The sequence below is a fragment of the Manacus candei genome, unplaced genomic scaffold (assembly GCF_025592945.1).
Source record: "Manacus candei isolate 608988 ecotype Guabito, Panama unplaced genomic scaffold, ASM2559294v1 h1tg000126l, whole genome shotgun sequence".
Lineage (NCBI taxonomy): Eukaryota > Metazoa > Chordata > Aves > Passeriformes > Pipridae > Manacus > Manacus candei.
Window position 1 is genome coordinate 2,545,092 of NW_026138174.1, and position 15,280 is coordinate 2,560,371.

The 15,280-nt window shown below is 44.7% G+C and overlaps 1 protein-coding gene across 1 annotated transcript in view; it reads left to right on the forward strand.

The window, feature by feature from the left end:
- Positions 1-1,714: 1,714 nt before the first annotated feature.
- The window catches only part of LOC127462341 (cell adhesion molecule DSCAM-like), a gene marked incomplete at its 3' end in the record, with an annotated part of 313,820 nt that continues 300,254 nt past the window's right edge, over positions 1,715-15,280 (forward strand). Inside the window, exon 1 of the mRNA XM_051770867.1 lies at positions 1,715-1,973. Coding sequence (XP_051626827.1) covers positions 1,931-1,973 — 43 coding nt within the window. The remainder of the gene's footprint in view (positions 1,974-15,280) is intronic.

A 15,280-nucleotide genomic window follows, 5' to 3' on the forward strand; every position in this document is an offset into this window, starting at 1 on the left:
TGGTGTCCTCCCACCCTGCATCTCTCTGCTCCCCAAATCCTGCCAGATACACCCATAACACGTCATAGAGAGTACATATAAATCATTTATCTCTATCTCTAAGTCTCTTGTTGAGCAGCTAATCCTATTGACACCAAGCATATCCATCTTTTCAGTTGTCTCTCATTTCCCTCCTTGTTCTCTGTCACTGCCAACATTTCCATCCTTACAGCTGCTCCAAGCCACACTTTGGAGTTTGCTCTTGACAACACCTCAGCTCATGTATCCAGAACATGCTGCATTTTACTCAGCATAAACATTATCTGCCCTTTTTCCCCCCACTAACCACATTATGTGTCCTGTTCTCCACTGCAGATATTCCATCACTGTAGGAGCTTACTCTCTGGCCATCCAAGCATGTATGTACAGACCTGTCTCCTGCCAAAATATATCCCAGAAGATACTTTCCCCTACCAGTCCAAAAACAATAAATAATTCGATATTTTAAAAGCTTTGGTAACTTTGCACCTGCTATTTTTGTCTTATTAATTGCTTCAACTACTACACTGTCCATATTTTTTTTTCTTGTTGTTGCCGTTGCTTTGTTTGAGGAGTTTTATGCCTTTATCTCTGTCTCCTGCTCAGCTTCCTATATAACCACTTCAGCTTTTCTTTCATACAGCCTCTTTTGGGTGCTGCTGAGTTGGTGAGATTGGATGATCTCGAAGGTCTCTTCCAACCTTGATGATTCAGTGATTCTGCATATCATGAAGTTCCCAAAACCTATTCCCTTTGTGACCTCTAGAAAGGCCAGTTTCTATCCTGTTGCCATTCAGGGAAAATAATTTTTAGTGTCTATTTACTTTACCCTGCTGCTTATCTGTGTGAGCAACTAAAGAGAAGATGTTTCACTTTTCCCATGCAGAGAATGCACTAAATGTCTGTTTGATCTGGGTCTGGGATCTGTGGTTTGGATCTCAAGTCTAACCAGTGCTGTCGAGGAGAAAATACTACACTCTGGACAGCTCCAACACCCTCTCATTGACTTAGAGTAGAAAATCAAGCTCTTCCATTCACTGAAGTATTTACAGCTCAGCAAGGATATTGCAAGTGAGAGAGGTCAGTAGCTGGAATACAATACAACACATACAACTTTGTATAACTGATCAAACGTCCTTTAAAACAAGTAAACACTGTCTTACATATAATCTAAGCTAATCTTCCCACTGTTTCCTCCAGAGTACCACTCGGAATGTGCTGAGAGAAGAGAAGCACTCTCGGAAGAGAGCACTTTCCGTGCACGTACTAATATTGTTATATCGCAGCATATATCACAACGACTGTTTCTTTTGGTGCTGCTTCCTCTTCTCTCCCGCTGCGCGGCCCCGGTGGTGCTTTAAGACTGCGGAGGGCTGGGGTTAGCGCTGCCCTCCGCCGCGCCGGCAGGCAGGGGAGCTGAGCGGCGGGCTCCGAGCGCTCCGAGCCGCCGGAGAGCGAAGAGAGAAGGCAAGAGAGAAGGGGAGAAGGAAGATGTGCCCGCCTGCCCGCCCGCCCGCCGCCGGGCCGAGGGGAGCCGTGTGAGGAGCCGTGCGAGGAGGCGTGCGAGGAGCCGGCTCGCCGCGGCTCGGGGCCGGCCGCCGCCGGCGGGGATGCTCGTGTGGCCGCGCCGGAGGATTTTGTCACCTGTGGCCCTGCCCCCGCCGCCCTGCGGGCGCCTCCCCGAGCCAAGGACACACCTGGGCGCCGCGCACCCGCCTCCCGCCCCCGCCGCCGGCCGCCTCTTCCCCCGCCCGAGCGCCGGGCGAGTGTCGGCGGAGCCGCGGGGCTGCAGGCGGGGCTGAGCGCTCGCTGGGCGGACGAGCGGCCCCGCAGGCTCCGAGCAGCCACCAGCCGAGGGAGGAGGAGGAGGAGGAGGAGAGGGCGAGCGGGCGAGCGGGCGAGCGGCGGGGGCATGTGGATGTTGGCCGTCGCCTTGCTCCACAGCATCTCGCATGGTGAGCCCCCCGCCGCGGGCACCTTTTTCCCTCCTGCCCATCCTCGCCCTCCCCGGGAAGGGGAGCGGGTCGCGGCGGTGCCTGTCGGGGTTGGACGCGTCGCGCTGGCTTTGGGCTCGCCCTGAGAGCGCTTAAACTCGCTTACCCAGCAAAGTGACGGCCGGCGAGTGAGCGGCATCTCTGCAAACATCAGAGCAACCTGCGCGGGGGGGGGGAGAGGCACTAAGGGCATCTTCTTCCCCTGTCATCCTCCCGTTCCTCCTCCCCTCCCCATTTGGCAAAAGGACGTGTTCCTCTGGAACATCTGTCATTTGCCACCTTGCAAAGGAAAGAAAACTAACGTATATAGTATTTGGGAGGTCTTAGTTTGTACTATTAGTTTGTCTCCTACGTTATTGGAAAGGTTATACTTGGTAGCTGTGTGTGTTATTTCTGCCGGGCTCTAACGGTTTCCTATTAATCCTTATATAAACGTATCTTCCAAGAAACCGAATTCAGAAATAGGTTTTTGCACTCGTGGAAGGGTGTTGGGTACAAGAAATCATTGGGGCAGGCTTCCAAGGCACGGGGGGAAATTCTGTTTCATGATTAGGAAGTATTGACTTCTTGAGTTAGTATTAACTGCTGAAGACAAATGAGATCTCGCCAATCCCCCATCACCCCCCCTGTCTTGTAAAGGTTGTTTAGGGGAATCTGATTGTTACTTATGTGAGAAGACTGTAACGCTTGAGCTGGACATATACATGTAGGCATTTTGCCATTTTCCCACAAAGCTTTGCCAACTCCCATCAGTCACGACCTGAAACAGCTGCTGATCACTTTGGAAAACTCCGAGTGCAGAGATTTGTCTGTGCCACGGGCTTAAAGTGAGGTCACCAGGCTTCTTTTCATATGTATCTGGAAGAAAATCTAAACACAGAAATAATTAGAAAACTCATCCTTAGAGTGAAGGTTTTGGTATGTGTATTCAAACTACTTGAAAGACAGAAATTTAATTCAATGACAAATGCTGACATACTATAATTTCAGTTCTAAACTCATAGAAACTCCCAACTTAATATGGAAAAATCCCTTAAATTGCTGTGGTTTATCTTATTCTTTAACAGTTGTTGTCATTTGAAGATTCCAGTCAAGAAACTGTTTTGAAATTTTGGACTTATATGGCAGAATGTTTCAAACATACTGAATCTGGCTTTTTTCAAAAAGGATGTATTCTGCCAATTAACTTTTTGATCAGTCTTAAACTTATACCTAGATGTGAAAGTTAGTACAGTTCAGTAATTCAGCATCTAGCATATTCTTTGGATTATTTTTTTAAATAAACCTATTTTGATAGAATATCTTCTTGAGCCATTTACAGACTTGTAACCAATTAAGCATAATTTTGTATTTCTATATTTATGTCTCTGGCAATAAGAGGGAGACCAAAACAGCAAGAAGTTATTCTCTCAACGTTGCTGTGCAGGAAAGACAGGAGATGTTATGCAAGACAGGTGTATCTTTTTGAGATTTCTAGCTTAACCTTCAGCTAAAAAATGCTTAAAGCCCATTGTGTTGTGGTCATATCATTTCAAAGAAAGAGATAGCAGGAATAGACAGGCTCCAGATATACACAACAGGAGTGACAGAAGCAGGAAGGAATTCTGTGTGAGAGGAATGTAAGGTGGGGAGAGAGGAAACAGTATGCTCAAGGAAGAGATGAATCAGCAAGGATGTGAAAACTGTGTATGAAACAGGATGTATGAAACGTGCATCCCTGATTGCTCTGGAGACAAACCCTGGCATTCTGTGCCCAGTGCCAAGTACCCAAGTCCTGCCCTCCACAGGACTGTGGCCTGCACAGCCCCTCTGTGTGCTGAGGTGTGGGGTGGCACGTGGGGGTTTGTTTTGTTTATAGTTCTGGAAGAACTGTTCCAGAATAGTGGAGAAAATGCATTTACAACCTACTTCCCACTCCACTGAAGCACAGTCCTCTCCAGGAAAGGCAGGTGAGCTCTTTTTACTTGCCCATTTTGTCTCTTGCGCAGGTGATATTGATGCTATTTACTTAGTAGCAGTCACTTTATGAGCACTTAATCTCAGAGAAAACCCAACTGTGGTAATGGCTAGTAAGTGTAGGCTTGTTAAATGAACCACCATTATCTAAAAATAAGTGTTGGTGGTGAAGAGATCGCTTCTGATAGGTGGCTATACTTAAAAAAAATAAATTAAAAACCCAACCAAACTCACAAAACAATTCCCAAGGAATTGAACAAGAAGTACCACAGCAGCAGTCTGTGTTGGACCCAGATCAGCTTCTCTGTGGAGAATGGAGTCAGTGGTTTTGCTACAGATCCAAGAGGTTGACCTTGGGAGATCTACAGCAGCCCTGCTGCCCAAAGCAGAGCCAACGACTACAGCAGGACTGTGTCCTGTCAAATGTTGAATAACTCCAAGGATGGACACTCCATAAACTCTCTGGGATACCTGTGCCAGTGTTAGACCACCCTCATCATGAAAATAAACACATTTTATTTGTATATATATATATATACATACATATATAAAAAAATCTTTTCAAATAGGGCTGCTTGGTTTCTATTTGTGTCTGTTGCCTTTTGTCTGTTCACTGAATACCACTGAGAAGAGTCAGGCTACAGTTCCTTTCTACCACCCCATCCAGGATTTTTGATCCTCCTGAGCCTTCTCTTCTCCAGACTAAACAGTCACAGCTCTCTCAGCCTTTCCTCATGCATTGGATTCTCCAGTTTCTTAACAGTCTTTGTGATCCTTCACTAAACTCACCCCAGTATGTCTGTGTCTTTCTTGGTCTGAGGAGCCCAGAGCTGGTGCACAGTGCTCCAGATGTGTTGCCACAGGTGATGACAAGACAATTTTGATTTTTCTCCTTTAATCCCAGTCGAATGTGCTGCTGTCATTCATGTTTACCCAGCCTTTCATTTTAAGGTGAAACCCTTCACTGGACAGGATATCCCATTTTTTCTCTATTACAGGTTATTCTCCTCTACTGCTGAAGTCCTCCATAACACAGCCCTACCAAACTTCTCCCATGAAGTACTTGGAGTCCTTTTCTGTCTCCAACCAGCATATGAATTTCCACTTGTTTGCCAAACTTACAGTCAAGTACTTTTCTGCTCTTGTATAAGAATTTCCTCCCCAAAAAGCAAGATCTCCATTAGCTGCCTTCAAATCCTGCCTGTGGACTTGCTGCTATTTAAAAACTCAGCAACAGTTGGCTGCTGTGGACATTGCTCATCTTGCTTAATTTAAAGTGTTTATGGTGCAATTCACTGGAGCTTCTCCACATAATACATGGAGAGAGAGGAACAGAGGCTTCCAGGGTGCATTTTCTGTTTTACCTTGGACAATCACTGTAGAATGGGAGAAATCATCTCTTAAATGTGCTTACTCCTCCCTTTTGACTATTAAAGCAGGCACAGGTACCTGGATGAAAGAAAGAGAACTGTCTGCTTTACAACCTTTTGCGTTCCTCTGGGTGACTCCAAGACCTGAAAGGCACAGAGGATGTCTCTATCTTACCTGTGAACAATTTGCATTGGTAAAACTTATGTTCTGTACTCAAAAGTAAATGCAAATGCAGTTTCCTCCATAGTTTTCTGTTGTAGAAAATGCATTATGGAGACAAAATTATTTGTGCAGTGGTGCGTAAGCACCCAGTTTGTTGGTGAGCTGAGATAATGGGTATAAAGTGTGGGCAGAAAAGAAAGGGTCAACAAAAGAGGGGGATCACAAATAGATTTTTTTTTTTTGTGAGTGGACTTGAAAACATTGAATTGCACCAAGTAAGAGGCAGCAAAGCTTTGCATCTGGAACCAGGAGCCAGGTTTGGTGAAAGCTGTGATGTGGGGAGTGGCCATGGGGAGTGGGGTTAGTGGTAGGCTGTCCTTGCAGAGAGAGGCTTGGGATCTCTGTGGTCAGCCTTTATAAAAGTCTTTCCAGCATATGTGTTCCAGCCCCATGAGCTGTCAGGAGTCTTTATTTTGGTATATTCCATCCCCTCTCCAACTGGTCCCTCCTTACCAGAGTAGCTGAAGGTTGAAAAGCTTTTAGACTCTTGCCTAAACGTTTTGTGAAGGTCTCTTCCTCTACTTCATCAGATGTTTATGGTCTCACAGAATAGAAATAAGAATTTTGTGTGGAAATAATACACAGGCTCCACTTGTCACACAGGAAGTCTGTATGGTATGAAGGTAAAAATATCTCCTGTACTTTGTGGTGTCTCTGAGGCAAACGAGGGTGCACCAGGAGGAACATCACTGATGCAGACGTGTGAAGGGTGGAGGTCTGGCTTTACTTTGTATTCCTGAGTCTTGGGGCAAGCTGTGTGGAGAACCCACGGCAGCCTGCTGCTGTTCCTGCTGTATTATCCATGACAACAAGTTGGCAAAGAAAGTATTTCTTACGGTTCTCCCTCTCACAACCTCCTGGAGGAGCCGACTGGAGCTCATGATGCAAGACACACTTGTGGCCAAATCCCCTCGTGGAATCCACACCCATAACTCCATGGAAGCAGGAAGAGAAGCAGATGGAAGGGCTACTGTGGCCCCACAGGAGCAAATACAATTTATATCTGTTTCCCTTCCCCATTTTAACTCCCCCCTCCCGTGGTTGGCTGTTGCTTGGCAACCCTGCATCCTTGCTCCACCGCTGCTCTGCTGTGCTGCTGCTCCCCTCTGGCCCCCTCCTCTGCACCAGGGTTGGGAAGAGCCATGTTCTCCCGAGCTCCCAGCAATCTGCAAGCAGAGATACTGTCTCTTCATCAGTGCTTGGAAGCACGTGGGAGCCACCTGAGGATTCTGTGCATCGCCTTGGGCATGGCCAGCTCTGCTCTTCTGGTGCCTCCCGTGTATTGACTCTGGTCAGGGGGGTGTTGGCTCCCAATAGCTCAATTCTTCTTTTGTTTATGTGGTTGCTATTCTGTGTAAGCCACTGGCATCCTGGGCAGGTAATAGAAATCAGACTTTGGCTCAGGACCAGGGATAGCCTCCTTCCCACATAATTACAGCACTTAATGGATTGCACTGTAACAATTATTAAAGACAGGTCTGCAGAGGTTTGAAACCATCATTAGTTTTTTTTTTTTTTAAAAAGGCTTGTTGAAGCTGTGATATTCCTTCAAATTTCCTCTTTCCCAACACTACTTCTTAATAAGAAGCAGTTATGAGTATATATACATGCCCACATCCAAATCCAGAGTGGTCCTAGATGTCTTGTTAAAAGGCTCTAACTCTTAATCCAAATAATGGAAAATCAGATTTAAAAATGAAATAGTGCTCTTGAATCAGCCCTTTCATGCTGCAACATTATGATATGTTCTGTGTGGCACAGCTATGCCTATGATTTCAGTATATGTAAATCATTCCATAATACCTTGTCATTACAATCATTTAATGCTATGGTCTTTAATGTTTTGTCTTTGCACATACATGAGACACACAGAGAGGTTTAGTCTTTTTTTGGAGACTTTTAAATGGATATCTTCAGTGACACAATGCGTGTATGTCATGTTGTGCCACTTTCTCTCATGAGAACCAATTAGCACCAAGAGAAACCTTTCTGCCCTTCTGCAAGCCCAGATTTTCACCCAAGACAGTTGTCTGATATGTTCTGTGCTGTGTCCCCCGCCTTCATCTTTAGCTATTTCACATGTCCCCCCTCCTCCCCTTCCCCTTTTCTATGTCGGGAACAAACTTGTTTGTATGAAGATGTGAAAATTTAAAAAAAAAAAATAAATATTTCTCCTGGCTTCTCCCTTCTGAAAGGAAATATTTTTCCTTCAGTTTACTGTTCTTTCAGCAGCAAGAATCTTACCTTCTCTGTTTGTTTGCAAGGTGCAACGCAAAAAGAAGTCTGCATCACCAAAAAAAAAAAATATCACTGCCCTATGTTTTGATGATGTTACTTTAAATAGAGAAATCTGGTATTCTCTCAAGAAAACATGAATCATACACGGGGCTTTAAAATCCTTCCCACAGACTGGATTTTTCCATGCCTTACTCTAGCGTGGTTTTCTAAGAAACATCTTTGTCAGCTCCTTTCCTCCTTCTCTCTAATAACTTTTGAACCTGCTGTCCATTTTCAATCCATTTGTTTGTTGGGTGTAAGCACAATATAATTAAGTCATTTCTTTAATATGTGTGTAAGTGTATAAACATTCAGCTGGGCAGAGGAGAGGGAGAGACTAATCCCACTCCAACTTCTTGGAAGCACTGGAAAAAGTAACAGACATCTGACTTAGGTCTTGAGTCTTCTGACCAAATATCCAGAGGAAATTCTTTTTTCCACTCTTTTGTGCTCACAGAACCACCTAATGGGGTAAGTTTGCTTTTTCACATCTTCCAGATGTTACTGGAACCCCGGGAATGAGCTGCACGAGAAAAGAATAACTCCAGGCAGGGGGAAAAAAAAAAAATCTCAATTTTCTGGTTTAAAGCTCAGTGTGTATTAAGCCATCTAGAGTGTTTTGAAAGCTGCTGCTTTAATTCATGAGCATATCAAGACTGAATGGCTAATTGTGTGTATACTGTAAGAACAGGTCATGCGAGAGAGCACATTTTTTTGCCAGATAACAATATTCTTGCACATTATCAGCTTGGAGTAGTCAGTGGTTCCAGATGAAGTATAGGAAGCAAACTGTACTTATTCCCTTGTATTTTTTGGGTGGACTACATAGGCACCAGCAGCATAGATGCTTTAACAAGTAGTTGCATGCAGATGCTAAGATTTTGTTTCTCCCTCCCGAGTGTTCCCAGCTTCACAGTAACAAACAGAGGCTTTTCAACAGATATCTTCTTAATGGTACTTAGAGAACTAGAATTCCTTTGCAACTCTTAAGTGTCTCGTGGCAAATATTTAATTTTTGCAGCTTGTCCTGATAAAAATGGCTGACTGTGAGCTTATAGATATAAGCATTAAGCTTGGTAGCCAGTGGATATCAGAAGGTTTAGCGATTGGTTTTGACAAGCATTCAACATTTATCTGAATCTCTCCAGTATCAAATCGGGCATGAAGTCTTCTGAGGAAAACCTGTTCTCACAAGGCTTTTGATTCTCCTGTTTCCAGACTGATGGAAGCTACTAAAAAGCTTTCCCACTTCTGCTCCTCTTCCCTTCTTAACCCCTGGTCCCTTTATCGCTCTTTGAGATTATCCTCCTTTATTTTGGGTGCAGTGACAGGACTTTAGTTTACCTGAAAATCTGGGGGAGAGTGGTTCAACCTTGCCGTCTTCAGCTTTGAAATAGATGTGAATCAGAAAGAAGATGGGAAATATTTGGTTTAGAAGATTGATATTTGAATGCTTTGGACTGTATTTCAGCCAAATATTCACAAATCCTTTGCATGACACATCTTTGCATGTTTTCATCAAAAAAGGGGAAAAAATTGTTTACTGGAATACTCCAGGTTTTGTTGCTTTACTGTTTTCTCAGGGTAATATGCTTCTTGCTTTGGTTTTTGTTTTTGAACTGACTGGGACTACAACTCCTTTCTCAGTAGAACTGAAAACATTGTTAAATCTTATTAAAATGAAAATTATGAATAAATGTAGAACTGAAGTCGGTTTACTTAGTTGATAGCTGCCATTGGTTATCTTTATCTTATCTACAAACTAATAACCAATATTTTCCTTTCAAATAACTGCTCTGCAAGAACATAGTCATGTAGACTACAGTCAGGGAACAAGGTCAATAATGAGGAGAGACAGAATGATTTAGAAACTGAGGGATGGCTGAGCCAAGGTATCATCTCTTCCAGACACTGGGCTGATCAGCCATTTAGATTCTGATTTCATGCATGTTCATTTTTTATTATTCCCCCCCCCCCCAGTCTTCTGACTGTTGAGAACTTCCTCTCTCCCCATGCTTTCTCTTCACTTCCTCTCTGCTTCCCTCCCATTCTTTCCTCCTCCAGGTACTTTTAAAACCATTTTCAAAGCTGAAATTGCAAATGAGGGTTTTTTTTGCATCCTGAATGACAATGAAGGGCTGTGTTTGAATAGCTGAGTGCTTCAATGGCAGATATTTGACCGAGTTCCCTAAAGCCCAAAGCCTATGAAACCATCCATGATCTGAATAGAACCAATTACTCCTGCTGCTCCCAGCCCGGCCTCTCCTTGGAAGATTCTTTTGTTTTTTTTTTAAAGTCCCAATCAATGCAGGTTTATTGCAGACAGGCCATTTTATCTTTTTCTTTGGAAAAAAAAAAAAAAAAAGAATTTTCCTGCAAGACTGGCTACAGAAGTTAGAGACCAAGTATATCATCTTCCAATATGGTAATGTGAAACATTCAGCCACTTGGATCATTGTAACCTACTTAATTTTCACAAAGTCATCTTTTCACAAGGCAGCTTTTACTTGGTGTGTTGGTCTGCTGTGGTTGTTCCTGTGTGTGTCTGCTCACCTAATATGAGAATATGACTTAGATGCACTGGAAAATTGGTTTGCAACCTCAACATTTAACCCTTTCCATGGATTTCCATTGAGATTTCTGCTCAGCTAAAAGCTGGTGGCTGGGTGGATTGTTGTCAGACTGTTCATGCTGGGGATATTCCTGGATGTGCTTCATGCTGGTGGCTCAGGGGAGAACTGGAATATGTGTGGCCAGAACTCTCAGAAGGTATATTGATGTTCTGGATATCCCACTGGAGTCAGATGGCTCACATGCATTAGGGTTTCAGTGAGGTCCTAATCCAGAAGTCTTCCCCTCGTGCTTCCTGCAGGATAATGTGAAATGCTGAGTCTGAGATACTTTTAGGGTGATCATGAGCTGATGGGCACTGTTGCCATATCTCTGTTAACTTCAAGAGATGTTCCTCACAAAGTTTGTGTGATAACTGCAGAAAGCAAGGATGGTCAACCTGATACGATCAACCAGTACAAGATCTAAATCCAGTTTAAGCATTTAAATTTAGACTATTTTTAGATTTTCTACCCTTAATCACAATTAATTCAATAATTCCATAAGATTTTTTTTTCAGAGAAGATATAATTATGTGCAAAGTCTAATTGAGATATCTTTCTGGAAAATGACTGAATTTGGTTTGGGGAGAATTAAGTAATTTCCAGCCACTTAATCTAGGACATTCTCTTTAAATCAAACAAACAGCAACCAAAAAGCATAAATGGGGATTCTCCTTGGTTCATGACCTTAACTAGCCTTGATTGTAGTTGAAGCCTGATCATGCTTGATTTTTTCAGACTTGAAAAGTAGCATTCTGACTGATTTCATGTACTCTGTGTGGAAGTTATCATATAGTCTTCTTTCTCCACTTTGACAGATTGTTTCATTTAGGTTTCAGTCAAGTTATTCTCTGAGCAGCAGAACCAGTGAACCCTGCTTTCATGCAAAATTGCATCCTGCCTTCCCCCTCCCTCCTTAAACCCAGCTCAGGACATTGATCACACTGCCTGGTTGGCTGGCTGCTGCTAAAAAATGTTATATATACTTGCTGAAAGTTGGTCCCTTTGCCTTTTGGTGCGCAGAAGAACAAATTAAAGTCTTACTTTTCTAGTTTGCATCTGCTGTTGTTGTTTTAAATGAACTGAAAGGCACAGAAACTTGCTTGAGACTGCTCTACGGGAAGCTGAAATTTGCCAGGGGCTACCAGAGTTATGTAGATGAGTAAAGGAGGTAGAAAGGTATAAGACAACGGTACATTTATTCTATGTGGTAGAACATTGTATCTCTTAAGCCCCAAACATGTTTTGGGCTTCAAACAGGGAAAAACAGCAATCCTGAAAGAGCTGCCTGAACAAATCTGTCATGAACTTCCCCAAAATGCTCTTGAATCTAGACTTAAACGTTTCTGCCAGTCACTAGCTCTCTTCAAAACAGAGATTAAAGTATTGTTATTTTTAACAGAACTTCACTCCAAAGAAACTCAAATTTCTCTCCTTTTTTTCTTTCCTTTTTTTTTTTTTTTTTAAATTATTTATTCTCCCCTGAGACATTTGTACTTCTCTCTTTAACTTTTGTCTAATGGCATCAGATTCTGTTTTCCCCTGAGCAGCTTTCTTGGTTACCCACATCTTTTTCTTAAAGTCAGCCATGAGTCCCTGCCCAATGCTGGTCTCATCTCTCCTACTCTCACTTCAGGGCTTCAGTCCCTCCTGGCTGATAGCCCAGCTCAAATGGGATGCAGGGAACTCAGTTCCTGGCTTTCACTGTGCTTCAGCTGAGACTCTGATTTTCTCAAGAATTAGAATGAAGGGCCTTATACAACACTCTGGGAGGGCATTATCATCTGCCCTGTATGGCTTTAGAAATGCCTCCAAATAGATATTCCTCCCTGTCCAGTTCTGTTGCTGAGCTTTCTCTTCGTGTTCATCCCAATGTCTTTTTGGGGGACGTCCTTTCTTTGGGTTTCATTGCAGAGCAGAAGGCAGGGTGTTGGCAGCGTGGCAATGTCTGGTGTTATACAGCATTTTTTGAAAAAAAAAAGGCATCTCCCAAATGTGAAGTCATCCTGTTGGTAACACATTGGGGATTCTGCAGGTTGAGATTCCTTATTGCTTTGTTGTGTTTGCTTTTCATCTTACAGCTTAAATTCAGAGTTGCCCTAATGCTGTTATGTATTTCAAAATATTGATTTTTTTCAGCTGTCTTCATTTAATATTTTTCCCTTTTTTCTTTTCTTTTTATTTTTTTTTCTTTTCCTTTTTAGACCAACCTTCACATCATAGATGTGAAGAAAGAATAGACGCAGAAATTGCTTTTAGTTAGAGAGGCTGTAATTTACTCTTTCACTACAGGGGGAAAAGAATTTCTTTACCACAGAAAAAGACGCAGATGAAAGACCAAATAGTATCTGGATCCGTGTAAGCACTGCAAGATGTGTGTGTGTGTATGTATATATGTGCTTTCGTTCAGTTTTGCACAGGCTCTCAGTCAATTATTTGATGTGCTCGCCTGTCTGGGCTGTGACCTTCTAGAAGGGCCCCCTCCTCCAGTCCCCCCTACACGACTTGTCAACACATTAGTCATATACAACTCAGCTGATGCCAAACGGCCGCAGTTCAGCCAACTATTGAGAGGCAGGGATATTCTGCTGCCTTCTTCTATTGGTCTTGGGTTTTTCCACTGTGCGGCCCCGGTGGTGCTTTAAGACTGCGGAGGGCTGGGGTTAGCGCTGCCCTCCGCCGCGCCGGCAGGCAGGGGAGCTGAGCGGCGGGCTCCGAGCGCTCCGAGCCGCCGGAGAGCGAAGAGAGAAGGCAAGAGAGAAGGGGAAGAGGAAGATGTGCCCGCCTGCCCGCCCGCCCGCCGCCGGGCCGAGGGGAGCCGTGTGAGGAGCCGTGCGAGGAGGCGTGCGAGGAGCCGGCTCGCCGCGGCTCGGGGCCGGCCGCCGCCGGCGGGGATGCTCGTGTGGCCGCGCCGGAGGATTTTGTCACCTGTGGCCCTGCCCCCGCCGCCCTGCGGGCGCCTCCCCGAGCCAAGGACACACCTGGGCGCCGCGCACCCGCCTCCCGCCCCCGCCGCCGGCCGCCTCTTCCCCCGCCCGAGCGCCGGGCGAGTGTCGGCGGAGCCGCGGGGCTGCAGGCGGGGCTGAGCGCTCGCTGGGCGGACGAGCGGCCCCGCAGGCTCCGAGCAGCCACCAGCCGAGGGAGGAGGAGGAGGAGGAGGAGGTGGAGAAGGAGGAGGTGGTGGTGGAGGAGGAGGAGGAGGAGGAGGCGGCGGCGGCGGCCGGACCCGGTGCGCGCTGCCTGGCAGCTCCGGCCCGGCCGTGGGCGCGGCGGGCGAGGGCGAGCCCGGAGCGGGGAGCGGGGGAGCGGCGGGGGCATGTGGATGTTGGCCGTCGCCTTGCTCCACAGCATCTCGCATGGTGAGCCCCCCGCCGCGGGCACCTTTTTCCCTTCTCCCCCATCCTTCCCCTCCTGCCGGCCGGGAAGGGGAGCGGGTCGCGGCGGTGCCTTTTGTGTTAAAAAAGCGTCGCGCTGGCGGTGTGAGATCGTTTAAACTCGCTCACCTCGCGAAGTGACAGCCCCGTCACCAGCCGCGTCCCTCGGCGTCTGCCTCCCTCGGAACACCGCGGTGCTCGGAGAGAGCAGGGAGAGAAGCGCTTTTTCTTCTCTTTTCTTTCTCATCTGGAAAAGTACAGAATTTCGCCAAGTGCCGTATAAATCCGTCAGAGTACACGGGGATAATTTGAAGGGCTTTCATCCTAAGCGGTCGCATTGAGATATTGCTTCCTTTTACGTTTTTCTTTTTAAGTCGCCCTCTGCTTTCACCTTACAATTTTTTTCTATATATATTTAAGAAGTTATATTTTAAATTTACTTCACTTTCATCATTTCACCGTAAAGGTACCTGCTTTGAAATTTTTTTTCCCCTCACTCATTTATGTAAAAATATGCACGGATAAGCATTACATCATCTGGAAATGTTGAAGACTTTCAGTCAATTATAAAGTTAGGAAGACGATATTAGAGTGGGGATAGAATAAGGGTAAATCTGTTCTTTTTCTTCTTTTTTCTTTCCTTTTTTTTTTTTTTCTTCCCCCTTCTTCATTCTGCCAACTCTTTGATTGACAAACGTTTATTGCAGTTTCTGGGTGTTTTTAGTAGTGGATGGGGGGGTATTTTGGAACATTTAGATATATGTGATGGTAAACCGTGGCATATATGAAAATATGTTTAAATTACTTAAGTTTTAGTACAATGCACGTTAGCACTGCAGTTTTAAGGACAGAAAACAAATTATGCTGGGGTTCCAGCTATTCTATTGCATTGCCTCCTTCTTTTCAGACTTGAGAATGTAACGTTGCCTGTAATGCTTTACATCCTGACACATAAATCAGAGAGATTAAACACACGGTTCTCCAAATAGGCAAAGCAGGTAGAATAGAAAGAACGTTTCTTGTATTGACTGAATGAGAGAGGAGCACAGGGCAAAGTGTAAGATTTTCCTGGAAGATAGAAATAATTGAACCTCTGGCAGAGGGTGAGGAGTGAATGCTGGATGAGGGTGCCTTCACATCTTCTTAAGGATACACTGGATGAGAAAACACATTGACAGGCATGGCTAGTCCAGTGTGAATAGCTGGGTAGGTCAGAAATTGGGAGGTGAATCTTAAGTGGGTATTTAGAGCGATCTTAAAACATTTTCGTGTTCTGCGTGCCACGGAATGCAAAAGGATTGAAAAACCCCAGACTATAAACTTCAAAATTTTGGAATTTCTTTTAGCAGTAAGACATCTGCAACAAGTTCTAACATTAAGAAATTATCCATCTATTTATTTATTTATTTATTTATTTATGACAGCCAGCACTGTGCTTTTCTCTCTAACCTCTTCA